This window comes from Sinocyclocheilus grahami, unplaced genomic scaffold (genome assembly GCF_001515645.1).
Source record: "Sinocyclocheilus grahami isolate Dianchi unplaced genomic scaffold, SAMN03320097.WGS_v1.1 scaffold387.1, whole genome shotgun sequence".
NCBI lineage: Eukaryota > Metazoa > Chordata > Actinopteri > Cypriniformes > Cyprinidae > Sinocyclocheilus > Sinocyclocheilus grahami.
This window is the reverse complement of record NW_015505566.1, coordinates 881244-900866: the sequence shown is the minus strand read 5'-3', so window position 1 is coordinate 900866 and position 19623 is coordinate 881244. Positions and strand designations below refer to the sequence as shown.

At 37.0% G+C, this 19623-nt stretch overlaps 1 protein-coding gene and 1 long non-coding RNA gene across 2 annotated transcripts; both read left to right on the top strand.

The window, feature by feature from the left end:
* The first annotated feature begins 4649 nt into the window (after nt 1-4649).
* Nucleotides 4650-5851, top strand: LOC107550103 (uncharacterized). The gene is made up of 4 exons (XR_001604625.1): nt 4650-4722; nt 5332-5411; nt 5509-5544; nt 5690-5851. It is a non-coding gene; the product is annotated as an uncharacterized lncRNA (long non-coding RNA).
* Nucleotides 5852-11050: 5199 nt separating this feature from the next.
* Nucleotides 11051-12143, top strand: LOC107550100 (protein FAM26D). The gene is made up of 2 exons (XM_016231328.1): nt 11051-11524; nt 11646-12143. The coding sequence occupies exons 1-2, from the start codon at nt 11072-11074 to the stop codon at nt 11847-11849; spliced, it is 657 nt and encodes a 218-aa protein (XP_016086814.1). The 5' UTR covers nt 11051-11071; the 3' UTR covers nt 11850-12143.
* Nucleotides 12144-19623: the final 7480 nt, after the last annotated feature.

Genomic DNA, 19623 nt, shown 5'->3' with positions numbered 1-19623 from the left:
TAGAAAAGCCAAAGCTGACCATTTTCTTTCTCAAACTACTCATAACCTAAATAACCCATCAAAATTTTGGAAAACTATCAAATCGTTATCAGAAAACAGTAAAGGCCAGGAATTTCCTTCAAGCAATATGATAGACTCTCAAAAACTCACGGACAAGACCAAAATACTTGACTGTTTCAATGAACATTTCATAGCCTCAGGATTTTTATTTGAGTCACTTAATACTCAATATGGGTGTTCCTCTACAGTGGAGATTGTTGGTTTGGATCCTTCTAGTCAGTTTTTTAGTTTTAGTCCTATTATAGCTTCAGACATAAATAAAGCCCTCAAGCATTTGGACATGACAAAATCTGCAGGCCCTGATAAATTGGATCCTTATTTTTTAAAGCTAGCAGCAAATTTTATTGCAGTGCCTTTAACTAATATTTTTAATCTGTGCTTGAACACAAATGTCATTCCTTCCATCTGGAAATCAGCCTTTGTGGTTCCCCTGTTAAAAGGTGGCGACCCTTCTATCTTAAATAACTACAGACCGATCTCAAAATTGTCTGTTTTGGTCAAGGTTTTAGAGTCCCTTGTCAGTGATCAATTAAAATATTAATTGACGCTCCAACAGAATCTTTATGATTTAAAACTAGTTTTAAATGCTAAAAAAACAAAAGTCATGCTTTTTTCAAATTTGAAATCCAAATCAAATCTGCCTTCAATCCTCACTTCCCAGGGAACGAAGATTGAATGTGTCTCTAAATACATATATCTTGGTATTTTAATAGATGAATCTCTTTCTTTTACCTTTCATATTCATCAGCTAGCAAAAAGATTAAAACTTAAATTAGGATTTTAAATTATTTTAGAATCAAATCCTGCCTTTCGTTCGAATCTAGAAAGAGGCTGGTTGCTGACACTTTTATGTCTATACTTGACTATGGTGGTGTTTTATACATGCATGCTTCGTCTCAAAGTTTACATGCACTGGACACTGTATACCATGGAGCTCTGAGGTTCATCTCTGGTTTTAAAGTTCTCACTCACCATTGTGAACTGTATGAACGTGTTGGATGGCCTTCTCTATCAATGCGGAGACTTCGAGGGAGTGGCGTATCAGTACACGGTCCTGCCTCCCTGGCTCCCCGCAATTTTACAAAGTGCATGGACGTGGCCCTCTCCCCTCTGAGGCAGATGGGAGTCCGCATTCTGAATTACCTCGATGATTGGCATAACTTAGCCCAGTCAGAGGCCGAGCTAATATCCCACAGATCCCTCCTCCACTTAAAGTGCCTGGGACTCAGGGTCAATTTTGCCAAGAGCTCTCTGTCTCCCAGCCAACGAACTTCGTTCCTGGAAGCAGTTTTCGACTCAGTCCACATGAGGGTGGTAGTCGCACCAGAATGTGCACTGGCCATACAACAGCTCGCAGCGTCTTTCAAAATTGGAGCCTCTAGCCCTCTCAAGTCATTTCAAAAGATGCTGGGCCTCATGGCCTCTGCATCGCAGGTACCACAGCTGGGCCTGCTCCACATGAGACCCCATCAGTACTGGCGGAAACCTCAAATTCTGCCCCATGCGTGGCATCACGGACGCATTCCTGTCAGGGTGAGCCAGGCCTGTGTAACAGCTCTGGCCCCTTGGAATGACCCACAATGGTTCAAGCAGGGCGTGACTATGGGCTTGATTCACAGAAGTCTCGACAGATGCATCCAACACGGGTTGGGGAGCTCTGTGCAAAGGCAGACCGACCTTCAGCTCCTGGTCAGATGCAGAAGTCCGGCTACACATCAACTGCCTCGAGATGATGGCAGTATGCCGAGCCCTTCAGACCTTCTTACCAGACCTGAAGGGACACCACGTGCTAGTCTGCTCAGACAGCATGACAGTGGTGTCCTATATAAATCGCCAGGGCGGGCTCACCTCGATATGCCTTTTCGAGATGACAAAATGCCTCTTGGAGTGGGCACATCTCAACCTGCGTTCATTGAGGGCAGCACATGTGCCTGGCATATTGAACCGAGGAGCAGACATGCTATCTTGGAGCAACGTCCCCTAAGAGGAGTGGATGATCCACCCACAAACAGTTCAGAGAATCTGGGAGATCTTTGGCAGGGCAGAGGTCGACCTCTTTGCCTCAAAAGACAATTCTCATTGCCCAACTTATTTTTCAAAGAGCAAGGACGCGTTGGCCCACCATTGGCCCAACCTCCTCCTGTATGCTTTTCCCCCGATCGTTCTGATCCCACAGGTAATCAGACGAGTCAGGGAACCCAGACACAGAGTCCTTCTGGTGGAACCAGCATTGGGTTTCAGAGCTGTCTCAGCTGCCGACAGCAGCCCCATGGCCCATTTCCCAGAGGCAGAACCTTCTCTTTCAAGCAAACAGGACGATTTGGCACCCCCAGCCCGAGCTGTGGGCTCTGCACCTCTGGGCTCTCGATGGGAATCAGTAGATCTCCCTGAGAGCATCCTGAATACTCTCTCACAGGCTAGAGCCCCGTCTAAGTGGTCAGTCTTTTCCGCCTGGTGCACAACCCGTGGTGAAGTCCCAGTTTTATGTGACATATCGGTGGTATTGTCCTACCTTCAAGAGCTGTTGGACAAGGGCCGCTCCCCTTCCACGCTCAAGGTCTATGTTGCAGCTATAGCAGCTTCCCATGCTTCTATAGCTGGGCAGTCTGTGGGCCGGAACAACTTAGTTGTCCATTTCCTGAGAGGATCCAGGAGTCTCAATCCGCCCCGGTCCCTGCCTGGGAACTGCTCACAGTCCTGAGAGCCCTCAACGGCTCCCCCTTTGAGCCACTGCAAACTTGAAAACCATGTCATTGAAAACCGCTCTGCTACTGGCTTTAGCATCGGTTTAACGAGTAGGTGACTTGCAGGCTCTCACAATAAGTCCTGCCTGTCTTGAGTTTGGGCCTAACCAAGACATGGATACGTTCCTAAGGTTCTCTACACTCCATTTAGAGCCCAGGTTAATACTCTCTCTGCGCTTCCTCCTTCTGTGGAGGACCAGGAGTTTAAATTTCTCTGCCCGGTTAGGGCGCTGAAAATTTACATCAAGCGTTCCGCCCCATTTAATCGGTCGGAAAAATTGCAATTTTTTCAAAAAAAAGCATTTTTGTATGCTTTGGTGGCCACACCAAAGGGTCCCTGGTCACAAAGCAAAGGATTTCTCAATGGTTAGTTGATGCTATCACGCTAGCATACTCCTCCCTGGGTCTCCAGAGCCCATAGGAGTCAGAGCCCATTCCACTCGGGGTGTAGCCTCGTCCTGGGCATGGTCTAGGGGTGTGTCCATAGGAAGTTCCAGCCTTGCAGGCTCGGATTCTATCTGCTTAAATGGATACGCGCCTGCTTAAGGCAGTCTATTTCTTCAGGCATTGCCTGTTTTTTCAGGTATGCTCTTGGCCCTTTTAGTAGTGCTGAGGCTGTACAAAACCGTTGGAACGATTATCCAAGGCTGGACTGACCTCAGTGAGTTTAGCCTCTTGCCTCCCGCAGGGCTCACCCTGTGTATAATTGGTCCCTCTGACCGTTTATGTTCATGTTAGTCGTTCCACTTTCATGACACGGCGGGATTGTATTGGTTCCACATAAGCGTCTAGCGACGCAGTACGAGTGAAGTATCAAAAGGGAACGTACTCGGTTACTTACATAACCTCGGTTACGGGAATGAGTACTGCATTCCTTGCCATGCCATGATGCTGCACGACTGAGTGTCGTCGCTTCAGTCGAATTTACCTGAGATCCTATGGCGAAATGCCCGCTTATATAGCCAGATGGCCTCGCCCATTCTGGCGGGCTTTGGCTGGCTTCGTCGCCATAAGCTTGTGCAGCTCCGCTGCCGAGCCATCGGTTCGTTTTTTATTTAATGCACGAACTAATGGCCGTGCAGTTACACTGCGTGATTGTAAAGGCTTCAGTCCTCTGAGAAAAAGGAGTTTTCCCCATAAGCGTCTAGCGACGCAGTACTCGTTCCCGTATCTCAGGGAACTGAGGTTACGTAAGTAACCGAGTATGTTATTTACACTGTTAAAGAGTTGGTTTCTCATGCTAAACATGGCCAAAGTTTCACAAAACGTTTGCCAAAGACGTTTCACAAATTTCTGTGCCAAAGACACTCCTTCAGGCTTTGTATAAATTTTGGAAAGTTTTTTTTCTTTTCTCGAATATGGCCCTCGTCATGAAGGGCGGAATTCCTTATATTGGCACTTCTCCCGGAAGAGCGCTCGCACACATCAACCAGAACGAGAGCAAGAGCAGCCCATCACCATGTTAATTCGTTAGCCATAGTTAATTTAAGTCAAAGTTATTGTCTGTTTTTTGTTTTTTTGTCGATGTCACAGCTTGCAGATGATCGCTATGCAAAAGCTGCGCATGCTCGTGATTCTTTGGCTCCGCCCCCGGCACGACTCTAGGAGCTTGACTGTTTTCGTAGAGAAGTGGCACATCTGTTTCTGTCTTTTATATATCTGATAAAACTAAAGACACTTCTGACATATGAAGGATGCAATACTACTCTATAGGTACTTAAGATTAACATGAGATTGGCAGAAACTGTGTGTGTGTGTTATGTCCCCTTTAATATAATAAAACATGCTGTATACAGAGTGCTTTAATTATTGCTGATTACTGAATTAGTTTTAATTGCAGCAGAGAGGACTGAGACAGAAAATGTTGGATTTGAATTGAAAGAGAAAATGAAGGTTTTCCACAGAGCACAGACAATAGGTAAGAGATTTTTTTTTTATTTTTTTTATCAAAGTGATAAAATGTGTTGCAATAAGAGTGCATCTTCTGGAAAGTTTGCAACTTTAGTTGCAAAATACAAATAAAAATTCTGCTGCAAGTTAAAGGAAGTTTAACTGTGAGTTTGCTGAACAAATTAAGAGTTGTTGTGATTTTCAGTCTGAGGTTCATATCAGTTTCATTCCCAACTCACAATACACACTTCTAGTTTCTTTCTTTTTCTTTAAGTACTAGCATATTACACATTGGTAATATGTAATATATGTATGTAATATAGGGTTTACTCATTTTAATATATGTATGTAATATAGGGTGTATGTAATATACGTATGCAATATAGTGTGTATTAATTTTTGCAACCCTTTATTTATGCAACACTTAATGTATTTATTTTAAAGTCACATTTTTCTGTTTTTATGAAGTTTATGTTTAATATGTTTTATAATGTTTAATAAGTCATCATGGAATTAATATAAAGTCACTATGCTGTGCTACTAGAACTTGCACAATTGGTGGCTGACTAAATACTTTTTTTCCCCACTGTATATAACTGCATATAATTTTATAATATAATTATTAATATAATTGAAGCACGGGAGAGAGCGATCCGGAAATCAAGGCTTGTAAGGAGACTGAAAGAGTTGGAGGTCGCCAGAGAACAGTTATGTAAAGTACTGGACACTGATTTACTCTGGAAAATAAATGAACACACCATGAAATATGATGTAAAAATTCAATGCTTTAAAATGTTTATTGAATTTATTGCAGGATAGAGAGCTGAGTCGGGAACTGAATTTGTCAGAGGTACAATACTGGAGACTCATTTTGAACATTCTTCAAATAAATTGACACACCATGAAAAATAACATAAAATACAGTGCTTTAATAATTGTTGTTAAATTGATATATTCAGTTGATTTACACAGAATATGTATGTTGGTTTCCACAGTGAGATGCACTAAAATCACCCCAGGAAATGACAGCAGGAAAGAGTGTTGGGCTGAAAGGAAAACAAATGCAGGCGCCATATGCATTTTTACACTGGTGAACCTATTGTCTGATTAGCACCCAATTTTACTTTTAAAAAAAGTGCAAAATGCATGTGATTTGAAAGCCAGATCAGCTCACATTTGCTAAAACTTTTTGGTAACACTTTATAATAACAAAGGAAAACAAATGCAGGCGCCATATGCATTTTTACACTGGTGAACCTATTGTCTGATTAGCACCCAATTTTACTTTTAAAAAAAGTGCAAAATGCATGTGATTTGAAAGCCAGATCAGCTCACATTTACTAAAACTTTTTGGTAACACTTTATAATAACTTTCATTTATAAATCATGACCAAACATTATATAATGCTTAACAGATCATTAGTTAATATATATTCACATAGCTAGAAATATGAGATAATGTTCTTGTTAATGTTTTCTAATGAACTTACTAAACATCACCTAATTTAATACATGATTATTTCATGTAAACGCAAATGCTTACAAATGTCAGTAAACTTTCAGTTCATATGATCTTCATTTGTTGGTCTTTGTTTGTTGTATAGACCTCTATTTACACATCTTAACAAATAATCTATTAATTATTAGTAAACTAGTACTAGTATTAGTAAACATGTAATCATGTTTTTGCAGTACCCAGTCTAAAGTGGAAACTATTCATCATTTGCAAATGTTTATAAATGTTTACTAATCATTAATACCTTTATGAGCAGTCATCTCAATGGCAAAAAGTGTCCCGAAAGACCTGCATTTACCCTAATCACACATCTTTACTAATAATTTATTAATCATTTGTTCGTGTTTTCGCAGTAGCCAATCTAAAGTTGAAACTATTCATAATTTGCAAATGTTTATAAACGATTACTAATCATTTAGTATCTTTATGGGCATTGGACTTTTAATGTAACAAGGTTTGTGTAAAGGGTGGGTGGTTATGTTTAGCTAAATGCTTCCTGAAGACATAACAGATTGTAATTTTGGTGCAAATAAAATGTTTTTGTTGCCTGAAAACTCACATTAGTATACTACTCTTCAGTATATCATTTAACAGGATATTCCTTGAATCATAAACAAATGGGAAAATACTAAGAAAATACTTTATCAAACAATATAATATAAACAGATTGAACTGTGTTCCCTTATAATAATCAAACTGACCTCTGTACACTGTTGACCCTTTAACCAACCTTTAAACCTACCCATGCCACCAAACCTGTTCCTAACCTCACCGGATCAATAGCAGCAGAAGTGTTGTGCATTAACACAAGCTTTTAATCATTTTATAACATCTGTTCAAATCATTCGATTTTCAATAAGTGCTTGATCATATAGAATTGAAAGTATAATGACATTTGTAAGCATTGTAACTTACATGAAATAATGATTTGTTTGAACAGAATCTAAGGTTTAATAAGTTTATAAGCAAACATGAACAAGCACATTGTCTCACGTTTGAATATATATTAACTAATGATCCATTAAGCAATATATAATGTTTGTTAATGATTTATTAATGAAAGTTATAATAAAGTGTTACCAACGTTCTTTTTTAAAGTCCAAGTCTTAATTCAGTTGTCACGAATGAGTGCTATACTAACTGCATGAAGACAAGGAATCCACAGAATACAGGTTTGAATAAGAGGGGTAACATCCACAAAGTACATACGACACCAGACCAAGAACAGAACGAAACGGAGAATAAATACCAATGAGATAATTAACAGGACAGGTGAATGGAAACAATAATCAGATACTGTGAGAAAATGAGTCAAGTGACAAGCACAGGGAGAACAGAACCAAAACACATTGAACAAAACATACCCCTGTCATGACATCAGTGTGTACACAGCCATTTCTGGTAAATATGAAAATAGCTTGTTGTATTTTATATTGCTTTATAGTAAAACTGGCCACGCCTACTACTTTTATTTTGACTTGGTGTGGGCATGCTGAATTTAACATCCATGTTTTGATCATTATTAATAATGGGATAATGTGAACAGGCGAAGATTATTTTGGGAAAAATATCCAGTGCTGCATATTTATTAGAGGGAAATGAAATCATAGATATACATTTTGTGTTTGGACTGAGACAAGCTTGCCAGTGGCATAAGGACTTGAGTCTCTGATATCCATTACAGGAGTAATGCCAAACGTGATTTATAAGCTCAATAAACTTAAATGATGAATACTTGTTTCAAATGAATAATGAATGATTTGCTTTAGTAGCATGATAGCAACATGCTGTCATATATAATTATATATTTTATTTATTTATTTCCATATTCTTTAAAATAGAGATAAGTCTCTTTTCAGCTTGAAATGTTTATGTATATGTGTGCTTGTTTATATGATTTATCAGAACACAAATTTGTATAATGACATGGGTATTACACTGATATTACAATGTAAATTCATAATTCATATGTAAGTTCATAATTCAGATCACTTTAAACAATATTTAATTAAAAATGCAAACATATGCAGAATTTTTTTGTGTGATGTAGGTGTACAGTGTGTACAGTAAAAAAAAAAAATCATTATGTCTATGGAGTGTTCCTGCAAACCAGATGTATAGTAATACTCCAAATGAATATTGACCTGTGAGAAATTTGTCCATAATCATAACAACTTTTAAAATTATAAATTATATTTCTGAAAATATAAAAAATGTAGAAAGTTTACTGTGATGGTAGGTTTAGGGTATGATACTGTATCAAATTAATTAATATAATGTAAATATAAATATGATGTAGAAACTTTAATTTTCTGTGAAACTGCTTTGCAACTATTTGTTTGTGAAAAGCTATACAAATAAACATGAATTGAATTGTCTATGTAAAGTCTCCATAAACATGACAATGACATGTCCGGACATGTCGGGGGCCCCAATAGTCCTTATCCTTGGGCCTGTTAAAAAAAAAAAAATTCCCCGATCCTGGTCAAATGTTCAACGTTTTTATATTTTTAGCGATGAGTGAAACTAGTGTAAATGAGAAAATTACTTATAAATCACACCAATTATTTATTTATTTTGTAAGATGTAAAGTTTTCTGCGATGGGTTAGTGTTAGGTTGTAAAATGTATAATTATCTGTAGATAAAAAACAATAGAAGTCTGTGTAATGTTCCCATTTAGATAGCTAAGCAAATGTGTGTGTGTGTGTGTGAGAGAGTTTTTGTGACAAATGAGGACATAAATTTGTATAATGACAAAGGTATGACAGGTATTACAAGGAGAAGGTGACTTATGAGGACATTACCCCATGTCCCCACTTTTCAAAACGCTTATAAATCACACAGAATGGAGTGTATTGATAATCTGAAATAGCACAAAGTTTCCTGTGAGGGGTAGGTTTAGGGGTAGGGTTGATGTAGGGCAATAGAATATACGGTCTGTACAGTATAAAAACCATTACGCCTATGGGATGTCCCCACTTTCACAAAAACAAACCTGTGTGTGTGTGTGTGTGTGAGAGAGAGAGAGAGAGAGAGAGAGAGAGAGAGAGAGAGGAGAGGAGGAGCTTTTCCAACTTAAACTAACATCTCATTTGAGGTACGGTTGACATAGTGTAAAGATCTACCTCTTAGCACTAATGTAAGACCATTTTTAATTAAGCAAATTTTTTTATTGATTTAATTCATTATTAGCAGGGTTATTTTCAATTAATTATTAGGTGTGTTATTTAAATTATTTTTATAATGCTGAGAATATTTTTAAACAGTCAACATATCAGATGTACGCGCACACACATATTGTGATATGTTCTCACGATCTGTTAGAATTGCCTACTTATTCTGTTATTGACCTCAAAACCAATATCTTTCTCACATCGCCCATACAGTGAGAGAGAGAGTGTCCAAAAATGAAACCGGACACCTGAGCCTGCGGACAATGATCATCCTTGCATGAGGAAAACTTTTTTCTCTCAGAAAAATGTAAGAGGATTTTTTTTTTTTTTTTATCAATTTATTTTATTTATTGATTTATTTTAAATTTCATTATTAGTCATATCACATACTTAAAATTCTTTTTTTTTATACTGTCATCAGATTATAAGTGTGGTCACACATATTGTGATCTGTTCTCATGATCTGTTAGAATTGTCTACTTATTATTGACCTTAAAACCAATATCGTTCTCACATCGCCCATACAGAGAGAGCATAACAGACAGCAAGAGCATGCGGACCCCAGATGTGGGAACGGACCATACAAATCTACAAAAACATTCCTCAGGACTTCATTTATCTCCTGTCATCGGACACGTACAAACATCTGTACAAACATCATATGTTCTCCCCGGAACTCAAAGGTTGACGTCGGAATTTCACGCATGCCGATTTTCGCATATGGATGCCATTGACGGGTCACGGGGTCAACACAACGTGGGTGGTCGCGATGTGGGTGGGCTACGTGGGGGAGGGGAAAGGTCAAAACGTCAAAGTAATTAAGCATTTTGACATTTGTTCCCAGGTACTCACTACTCACAGTTTTCTGATGAAATCCAATAATCTGTTCTGGATTATTAATGAGTAAAACTGCTTTAAACCAAGAAAATCACGTGAAGCGTGATCCTGCTTTGTTATGATGATTTTAATGGGATATAGTTCACCCAAAAAGGAAAATTCTGTAATAATTTACTAAACCTTGTGCTGTTACAAAGCTGCATGACTTTCTTTCTTCTGCAGAACACACAAAGAAGATGTTTTGTCCAGTGAAAAAAACATACATGTTTTTCCTCAAAATGTCTTATTTTGTGTTCAGAGGAAAAACTCATGCAGGTTTAGGATGGCATTAAAGTGAGTAAATGACAACATGATTTTCATTTTCATAATCCCTCCAACTATTCATAATTCAGAATCAGTTAAAAAAACTTAAATCTTATGTTTAAAAGTCTTTTAAAAAGCCATAACTCCCATAAAACCCATAAATGCTTTATGAGATTCCTGAAATTTCAATCCATGACACCAAAGGATCTTGCAGAAAAATTTACAAACTCAGGTCAATCAATAGAAGTATTTGATATTGACTTTAACAGGGCCTTATATGTACACTTAGCATTTTACAATTTCCATGACAGAGTCTCTAGTCACTCAAATTGTATTATTATGCCACTCATTTATATAGGGCCATTAAAGTGACTAGTGCACAGCCTTGAAACTGTTTCAGAAAGTCAAATCTCTCCATCGCAACCACAGAGCACAGTGGTGTCTCAGAGATATGAAGTTGTGAAAGGTGTGAATGCTGGCACAAAAGTCAGCCAGCAATCACTTTCAGTTTTAGTCTGCACACCTCTCGACCTTAACAACACCGACAATGAGCAAAGAGTGGATAGCGTGCTTGAAAAATCAGCTGAAGAAGAGTCCTTTTTATTCAAATGCAATTATTGGCTTTTTAATGGTGGGACTTGAGAAACTCGTGGAGATGGACTTTGCATGTCCTTGTAAACCAGCGATGAACCTGCTGTTTTCTGCAGCATATTTTGTGGTTCCTGCTCTGTTCTCCAGCGCACTCATGTTTTATATTCAAAGCCCACAATGCAAAACAAAGTGTCTGCTCTCCACGGTAACCTGCATCATTCCAGCGGTTGTTTGGATCATGCTGCTGCTCTTTGATGGACAATACTTTGCCTGTGCGAAAACCTCCTGGGAAGGACTGACGGTTCACACGGATATATCTGCTTCAACAACATGGTGTCAGCCTTTGATCAATTCTAACAACATCACTGAAAAGCAAATGGCATTTTTTGGCTTTCGAAATACTTCTCAGGTGAGTGAATCAATGGGACAATTTAATTATGTTTGATGTGGATGAAGATGAGATTCATCAAATTAAATGTACCAAAGATTTAGTCATATGCTTTAAATGATATAACACTTTTTCGCTTCAGATAGTGGCACTGGCCATGCTGGCTCTGAGCTCTCTGCCCCTATTTATAATTGGATGTATGAGGTGTCGCCATCAAACAGCAGGAACCAAAGAACCTGAAGCTGAACAAGTGGAAATGGTGGATCCTGGTCAAAGTTCAACTCCCCCTCGTGAAAGATCTTCATTAATGGAGGATGAACGAGGTGCATCTTCTGAACAGCTGTAAATACAGAAGCTTTAAACAGAGGTTTTGCAAAGCACCATTAATTGTCACAAACCTCATGTTTAAAATGGTACAAAAAAGGGGAAACAACAACATTTGTAGCACATTCTCATCTAGCTGTACCACAAAGTGCATTTGTTTCTCAGACGTCTTGGCGTCATTGACAGCAAGAAACCACATCCTGTAATTCAGTGCACTGTGTTAAGTAACATGGTGCTCACGTTTGCTGACTGTTCGTTTTTTTTACGCTTTTGGCTTGGTATACTTACTTTGAAGTTTGTAAAATAAAAAATACACTTTGCAACTGATTACTGTCACTTCTTGCTATACTTTAAGGTATGTGAAGTTATCGGGTGAAAATGAAGCATTAAGTGTACGTTGATCTACTGATTTTAGCTGCAGACAGACATAAATGTGTCCTCAAGACAGGATGCTGATCTTCAGGCAAGTAACAGAAAAAATATGTTTCATAACCACTTAGCCAGCAACCCCACAATTGCTAAAGGCTACGTTCACAGTGCGAGCCTTAGTGCTCAATTCCGATTTCAGAATTGCTAGTTGGTACAGTTTAGGAAAAGTTTAAGAGAAGCTCAAATAGACTAAAAAGTGACTACCTTTTTTTTGTATGAAATACTTTCAATAAAAGAAATATTACGACTAGGATTTGAGAGGTTTGACCAATTATTTGAAATAAAGAAAAATGTTCTGGTTTAAACTCGAGGATGATTCTGACAAAACTGCATTTTCTAAATGCTTTTTAAAGCGAAATATATGTGTCTTCAGTAGATCTCCAATGAGACTCCAAAAGGACACCTGATATCCAAATAAAACTTAATTCTAAATGTAAGTACACAGTGTTCTCTATCGCCACCATGCGGCAGACGATATCAAGACATATTTACAGAACGACATGATAACAGTACTGCACTAATGAACGGGATCACATATATTTATTTTAATCTGAACTGGCCACGCCCCATAGGATGATGAATTGCAATGCTCGAGGTATTTGATATGTAGGGGAAAAAAATTCCAATGGTTATAGTTCAAATTTCTTTTTCAGTAGTTCAATTCGGTCAATTAACAGTAAAGATTTGATATTTGCATGCAGTACCACAGATAGCCTAACTATTTTAACCTATAAAGTAAACACACTAATAACAAACTAATATCATAATAAAGGTGTATCAGAAAAAATAGTTCATTATATATTATATACAATTTTTGCATTGACTTGGTACCTATTTAAGTGTATAGGTTTATTTTGACTAGAGCCCGACCGATATATCGTTTAGCCGATATTATCAGCCAATATGAGCCTGTCGCCGATATATCGGTATCGTCGAATATGCCGCCGATATGAATTTTTTTTTTACAGAACATATAACGCAGATTAAATGCTTCTGAATGGTGTAATTAATTACTTTGTCCAGCAGAGCACTTCATTGTTTGCTACTGGCCACCCAGGTCACTGTAGTGTAGAGATGCGCGGATGAGCTCAAACTTCACCCGAGTCTGCTGCTTCAAATTATCCGACCGCCACACACCTGCACCTATATTAGATCATCACATTACAATGATTCTAATTCTTAGTTTTGCATGATGATATGATGAATGGATGGCTCAGCCGATTTAGTGACGTTAGAGACTAGAGCTGATCTGTGCATCACGGCACGCATCTGCGGAGCATTAAAAGCATGTGTTATGGCCACCGGAGCTGATTGCAGCCATTCAGTCAATGCTGGTGTTTGTACCGGCCGCGCTGCGGCCCAGAACTCATGCTTATCACATCGGTCACATCACATCGCACGGCGAGTAGAATAGAACCCATTATAATCAGTGATGTTGTCTACACTAGTCAATTGTTATGCCACTAATAACAAAGTGAACAACAAAATACTTTTTTCAAATATTGAGTCTAGGATTCAGCATTTTATTTCCATATATCCTTCAGCCCAAGTTATTTGGGGAGGAGATTTCAATACTGTGTTTAATGAAACCATTTATAGATGGCCTCCTAAAACTAGAGCAGACCCTTCTAGTGAACTGGATAATGTATGTTTAAGATTGGGTCTTATTGATGTGTGGCGATGTAAGAATCCAGACAGGGAAGAATATACATAAGGACTCATCTCTGTATCAGTGTCTAATGATTTAACTAATAATGTGACCTCTGTATTGATAGAACCTTGCATAATGACAGATCATAAAGGAATATTTATAAAAATAAATAGGGTACAAGAAAAATCTGTCAAAAAACATAGCAGCTATTGGAAATGAAATAACAAATTGCTTGAAAATGAATGTTTAAAGGAAAAAAATCAAAGGTATTATTGAAAAATATAGAACAATTGCAGATTTAGAAAAATCATATGGAAAGTATTGGGAATTAATGAAGTTTGATATTAGAACGGCATTTATTAATCAAGGAAAATTGGAAACAAAAAATAAAAATATTAAGGAAAACTCAATTATTGAGGATAGATTTATTGCAAATTGAATTAGATAAGATCTATGAGGATAATGCAAGAGGAGCTTTTATTAGAACTAGACTTAAATGGATAGAGTCTGCCAGCGCACTGCGGGAGGAAAATACTGCTTAGCACAGCTTTACTAGGAAAGTGAGCAGGTAACATTAAAATAATTCACACAAGACGATGAAGAAAAGTGTTTAGATGTGTTTTAACATACCTCTGTGACTCTCATCTTCCCGCTGGTCTGCCTCTGAGGAAAAGACCGGCTAATACAGCTCCACTCGGGAAACTGAGATATTCTTACAGAAACTTAAACCTGGCTTTATATCACGCTAATAACATCAGCATACAACGCATCAAGTGATAAAAGAGTCAAAAATGAAAATTAACCTACCATACTCTAGTGGTTTTTCATCTTCACGAGTCTTTCACACAGCCGGTGCCGAGGAGGTGTGTGCTTGTTTTTCGCAGTCATTAGGACTGCTATTTTTAGATTGACTAAATGTAGTAGGCAAATAGTTTTTCAAAATGCACTGAAAATCTAAACCTGAGAAACAGTAATACAAGTTTTACTAAGTTTTAATGAAATGATTTACAGTGATGCTGTTTGCTAGCTAGTACGCTGACCGTCCAATCAAAGGACGAGGAAATGCTGACGTTATCGTTAGCCAGCTAGATGGCCCTGGTGCTGCCAACTCGAAATCTGATTGGTTAAAGCAACGGTTTCATTGCCATTGATTTAAGCTAACAGACGCCTGCACTGTTGATTCTGAAGGCCTTAAGGCAGATTTCTTTGACCCTGGCAACACGATTGCTGAAATATGATTGGATAAAAGCTCTAATATTAACATACTCTGCTGGAAGCAGTGCAACCAAGAGAAAAGCTATGAAGAGAATAGTTTATATAATAATAATTTAATACACATTCATGGAAAAATATATTAAAATTAAATCAGTGGTTCTGATAGTGTTTAGGCCAGCAGAGAAGGCTTTGCTGGCCCTGACGGCCCACCACTGGTATTCTCCCATATCAGCTACTTCCAACATTGATACTTTTTTTAAATAGCTTGGTGAGTGATACCAAAAAAATAGACCAGAACTTTCAAAATATTTGTGATAAAGAAATAGACATTGAAGAGTTGAGAGAATGCATTAACTTATTAAAGAATAACAAATCTCCAGGCAACGACGGGCTAACTGGAGAATTTTATAAGACTTTTTCTAAAGAACTTTCACCTCTCTTATTGTTAGTATTTGTAGAAGCTATACAAAATGGTGAATTGCCTGTTTCATTAAAACAAGGAATTGTAACACTGATTCCCAAACCTAATAAAGACAAGTTATTCATTGAAAATTGGAGGCCTATTAGTTTATTAAATAATGACAGTAAATGGTTTGCAACGATTTTTGCTAGAAGACTGAAGCAAGGTTTAGAAAAAATTATTGATATAGAACAGTTTGGGTTTATGCAAGGCCGTCATATCGGGAATAATATTAGACTAGTCTTAGATATGATTGATTATAATCACTTTATTGAGGATGATAGTTTTATTTTATTTATTGATTTCTATAAAGCATTTGATACGGTGATTCATAATTTTATTTTCAAAGTTATTAAATTGTTTGGTTTTGGAGATATGTTTTTGAAAGCAGTTCAAACATTGTATCGTGGGTGTAATAGTTCTGTCAAACTTGCTCATGGAACCTCGCAAAGATTTGATATTCATTGTGGCATTAGGCAAGGATGGCCCCTCTCTCCTTTTTTATTTTTGTTAGTCACTCAGGTTTTAGCATCGCATATAAAAAATAAATCAATTTAATGGTACCACAGCTTTAGGTGTACAGTTTAAACTTAGCGCAAACGCTTTTATCCAAAGCAACTTACAAATGAGGACAATCTAAAGAGCAATAATTTACAAGTGCTATATTAGTATATTATTATAGTGTTATATTTCAATTTCACAAAGAAACATACAGTATTTTGTCCAAGCAATAATAAAAGGACACATTTAATTTATAATTTGTCTTAAATCTCATTTTGTAAAAAATAAACCCTGAATCGAATCATGAAATCAAAATCGTGAATCGAATCGTAAGTTGAGTGAATCGTTACATCCCATTCGTTTCATTTATAGTATATCGTATATCGTTAATTTAGAAAAACGTTTGGAGCATTTTTTTTGTTCGTTAAATGTAAGTTTTAGTTTTTTAAAATAACGACCAAGCGGCCAGCGGCAGACAGTGAGTTGATCTTAGCCTATGTTTGATCAATTTAGCCTCCTCAAATCATCACGACTTTCCTCAAATAAAATCTATAGATATAAAACAGTTCAAGCATATCACAATGTAAGTTTAAATGTTTAACCTAGATAAATGTGCGCTATTAGACGCATATCTAATCGAGCTAACGCGCGCTTTACAGGACATGGAGGCGCCGGCGCGATCACTTGCATTGGAAACAACTTAAAATATGCTGTAATTTTTGCTCATAAAGGTAAGAGTAATACATCACTCGGAACTGTAAAGGGTCTACTTTTATTTGTGTGCACTCACAACATCAACAAAACGTGGTGCTTTTATAAAATAAAGGATACATACAGGATGCGCTTTCTGCAATTTCGGCCAGGAGCGCTTCACAATGATGAACCGAAACTCAGCGAATACTTGCCTCATAGACTTGCTTAAATATATCTATAGAAAGCTTAAATTACTACTTTAAAACTAAATAATTAATCAAAAACAAAAACTCTTTTTACGGATTTTATAAAATCCGTAAATATGCATTTCGCTCTAAAGATGCGTCCATTGAGGAGATGGCGAGTCAGGATCATCTTTGCGACACAGACTCAGAAAACACTAATTTATTAATAAATAATTCAAATATCTCCTTACTATTTCCCCCAGACACATTCATGGTTACTTTTGCTGGGGCTTTGCGGCACGCTTTAGCCTATTGCGTGCGTTTTTTTTGACCAATTGACTCACTGTTTGCCGTGGTAATCAAATCAAAACTCTTCCAGAATGCAGCTTTTCCCGAAGCACTGAACTAGTAACTCCCCACGCTCCAACTTCTCCCTGATGCTCTGCATGGCCAACTGTCACCTGTATGCTAATTCGTGCGTATATGCGTTGCGTATTGCGTAGGCAATGTATAATAGTTATAATATAATCAATAAAACAATATTTCATACAGTAGTGTGCAATAAAAGGAGTGAAGCTAAATGAGCCCGAGTCCGACCCGAGCCCGATCTGTAAAAAAAAAAGAAGCCCGAATGGACTCAGCGTGTCGGGACCCGATGGGCTTGCAGACCTCTATTTCGACTATTATTTTCATGTTTTGAATTATTTCAAATATCAGTATTCAACGTTTTATGTTAAAAACAAAACATTAGGCCTATTTATGCATCTGTAACTGCAGTTTAAATGCATCCATGTCCCCTCTGAGATGCATAAACTGTGTCATCTGTAACTGCAGGTTAAATGCATCCATGTCCCCTTTGAGATACATAAACTGTGTAAATACATCTAAATGCTATTTCAGATGCAGATTCCAGAAATGTTTTCTTATGTTGGAATGAAAGACACTAAGTACCAGATGAAGTGCTTCTTATTCTTACCCAAAAATACAAAATGGAAGAAAGAGTTCAAACTGAGCACAATCTTGCTACTCTAGCTGTGTATGAACATTTATTTATTTGCTTCTTTTCCATTTTGCATTTACTTGTACTTTTACTTTCAATACTTAAGTACGTTTAAGATTTAAAAAATACTTTTCTTAAGTACAATAAATATCACATACTTTAAGACTTTTACTCAAGTAATATTCTAAACGGTGACTTCAACTTCTACCAAAGTCATTTTCTGGTAAGATATCTCTACTTTTACTTGAGTATGGCTTTCAGGTACTTTATACACCACTGGGGTAATATGCCAATCCATTCATCAACTGTAAATGGCTCTGGTTTCAGCCATTTCTTTGTAATAATTTTTTTACTGGCTGCCAGAAGAATTAACATCAGTTTCTTATCTTTATCTTATTCCACCCATCAAAATAAATATTAGCCAAATATAAAGATTCACAATTAAAAGGAATCGTCACCTCAAAAACAGCTTCCAAATTTCTTGTAATCCCTTGCCAAAACTCGGTTCATTTCTGATACTGCCAAAAATATGATAATGGTTAGCTTCCCTATCCCCACATAACCTCCAACAGCTAGCACCCTTCCCTTTGTATCTTTTCTGTGTTGGCATAATAAAAAACCTAATAACGTTAATCCAACAAAATTCTCTCCATATTGCTGATTTTCATTGTATCTTACAGAGTTTTCCACAATCATCATCCGAGATATTCAGATTTGTCTTTAACATATAGCGTATTATCGGCCACTGCTTGGAGAAATCCTTCATATAACTTGGAAATAATCTTACTACATGATTCAGACTTACTGCTAAGAACACCTTTAATATTTCTGTCTCTGCTATTTCTAATACTGGTTTGATATTACAATCAATATAATGTCATAATTGAAGGTATCTATAAAAATCTTTTTGATTAAGCCCATATTTTACCTTTAATGATTCAGGCTTGTTTTTAATTTAAAGTTCTACGATATGCATAAAATATATATATTTTTTTTACTGGATATTATTGGTATTTTGTTTACACAAACATTTCATTAAAAGTCAACTCTTGTAGCTTCTCTCTTCCCGTCACATAAAGGAAAGACTACGTACAGTTTTAACCCATTCAATGTATAGATTTTACTAGCACAATGATCTGTTTATAACCTTTCTTTAAACACATTATTGTTGAATCAGCAAAATCCAATATCGATCGCCTTCTAACTTCCATGTATTGATATTAGTACATAAACCGATTTCAGTACGTACAGTCAAACCAAACTTTATTTAGACACCTTCAACATTTCACACATTATCACAGTTTATTCGCTATAGTTTAGAAAATGGTAATAAAATATGACTAGATATAATCAAGATAATATCAGATAACACTTAAGCAATGGTCAGGTCAAAGTTAAACATGGTCAGGTCAAAGTGTCTGAATTTTTGGTCCCAAATTTTTATCAATTTTACTGGTAGTCCACTGTATGAAGACATTTTGGGTATAATATGACACAGTTTACTTTATTTAGCTGTCCTCACTTACATAAATTAATTATAGTGTCCTGCACCCACTAGTAAAAAAATATCAAAAATTCTGTCAGGTGTCTGAATAATTTTTGGTTCGACTGTATGTACATATTGTGTAAAATATGTAATTTAAGTGAAAGAATCTGAGATAC

Excerpts from the sequence above, each read along its gene's own strand:
- LOC107550100 (XM_016231328.1), top strand. The coding sequence starts at position 11,072 with ATGAGCAAAGAGTGGATAGCGTGCTTGAAAAATCAGCTGAAGAAGAGT. Across the intron at positions 11,525-11,645 it reads GCTTTCGAAATACTTCTCAG|ATAGTGGCACTGGCCATGCT; the intron begins GTGAGTGAATCA and ends TTTTCGCTTCAG.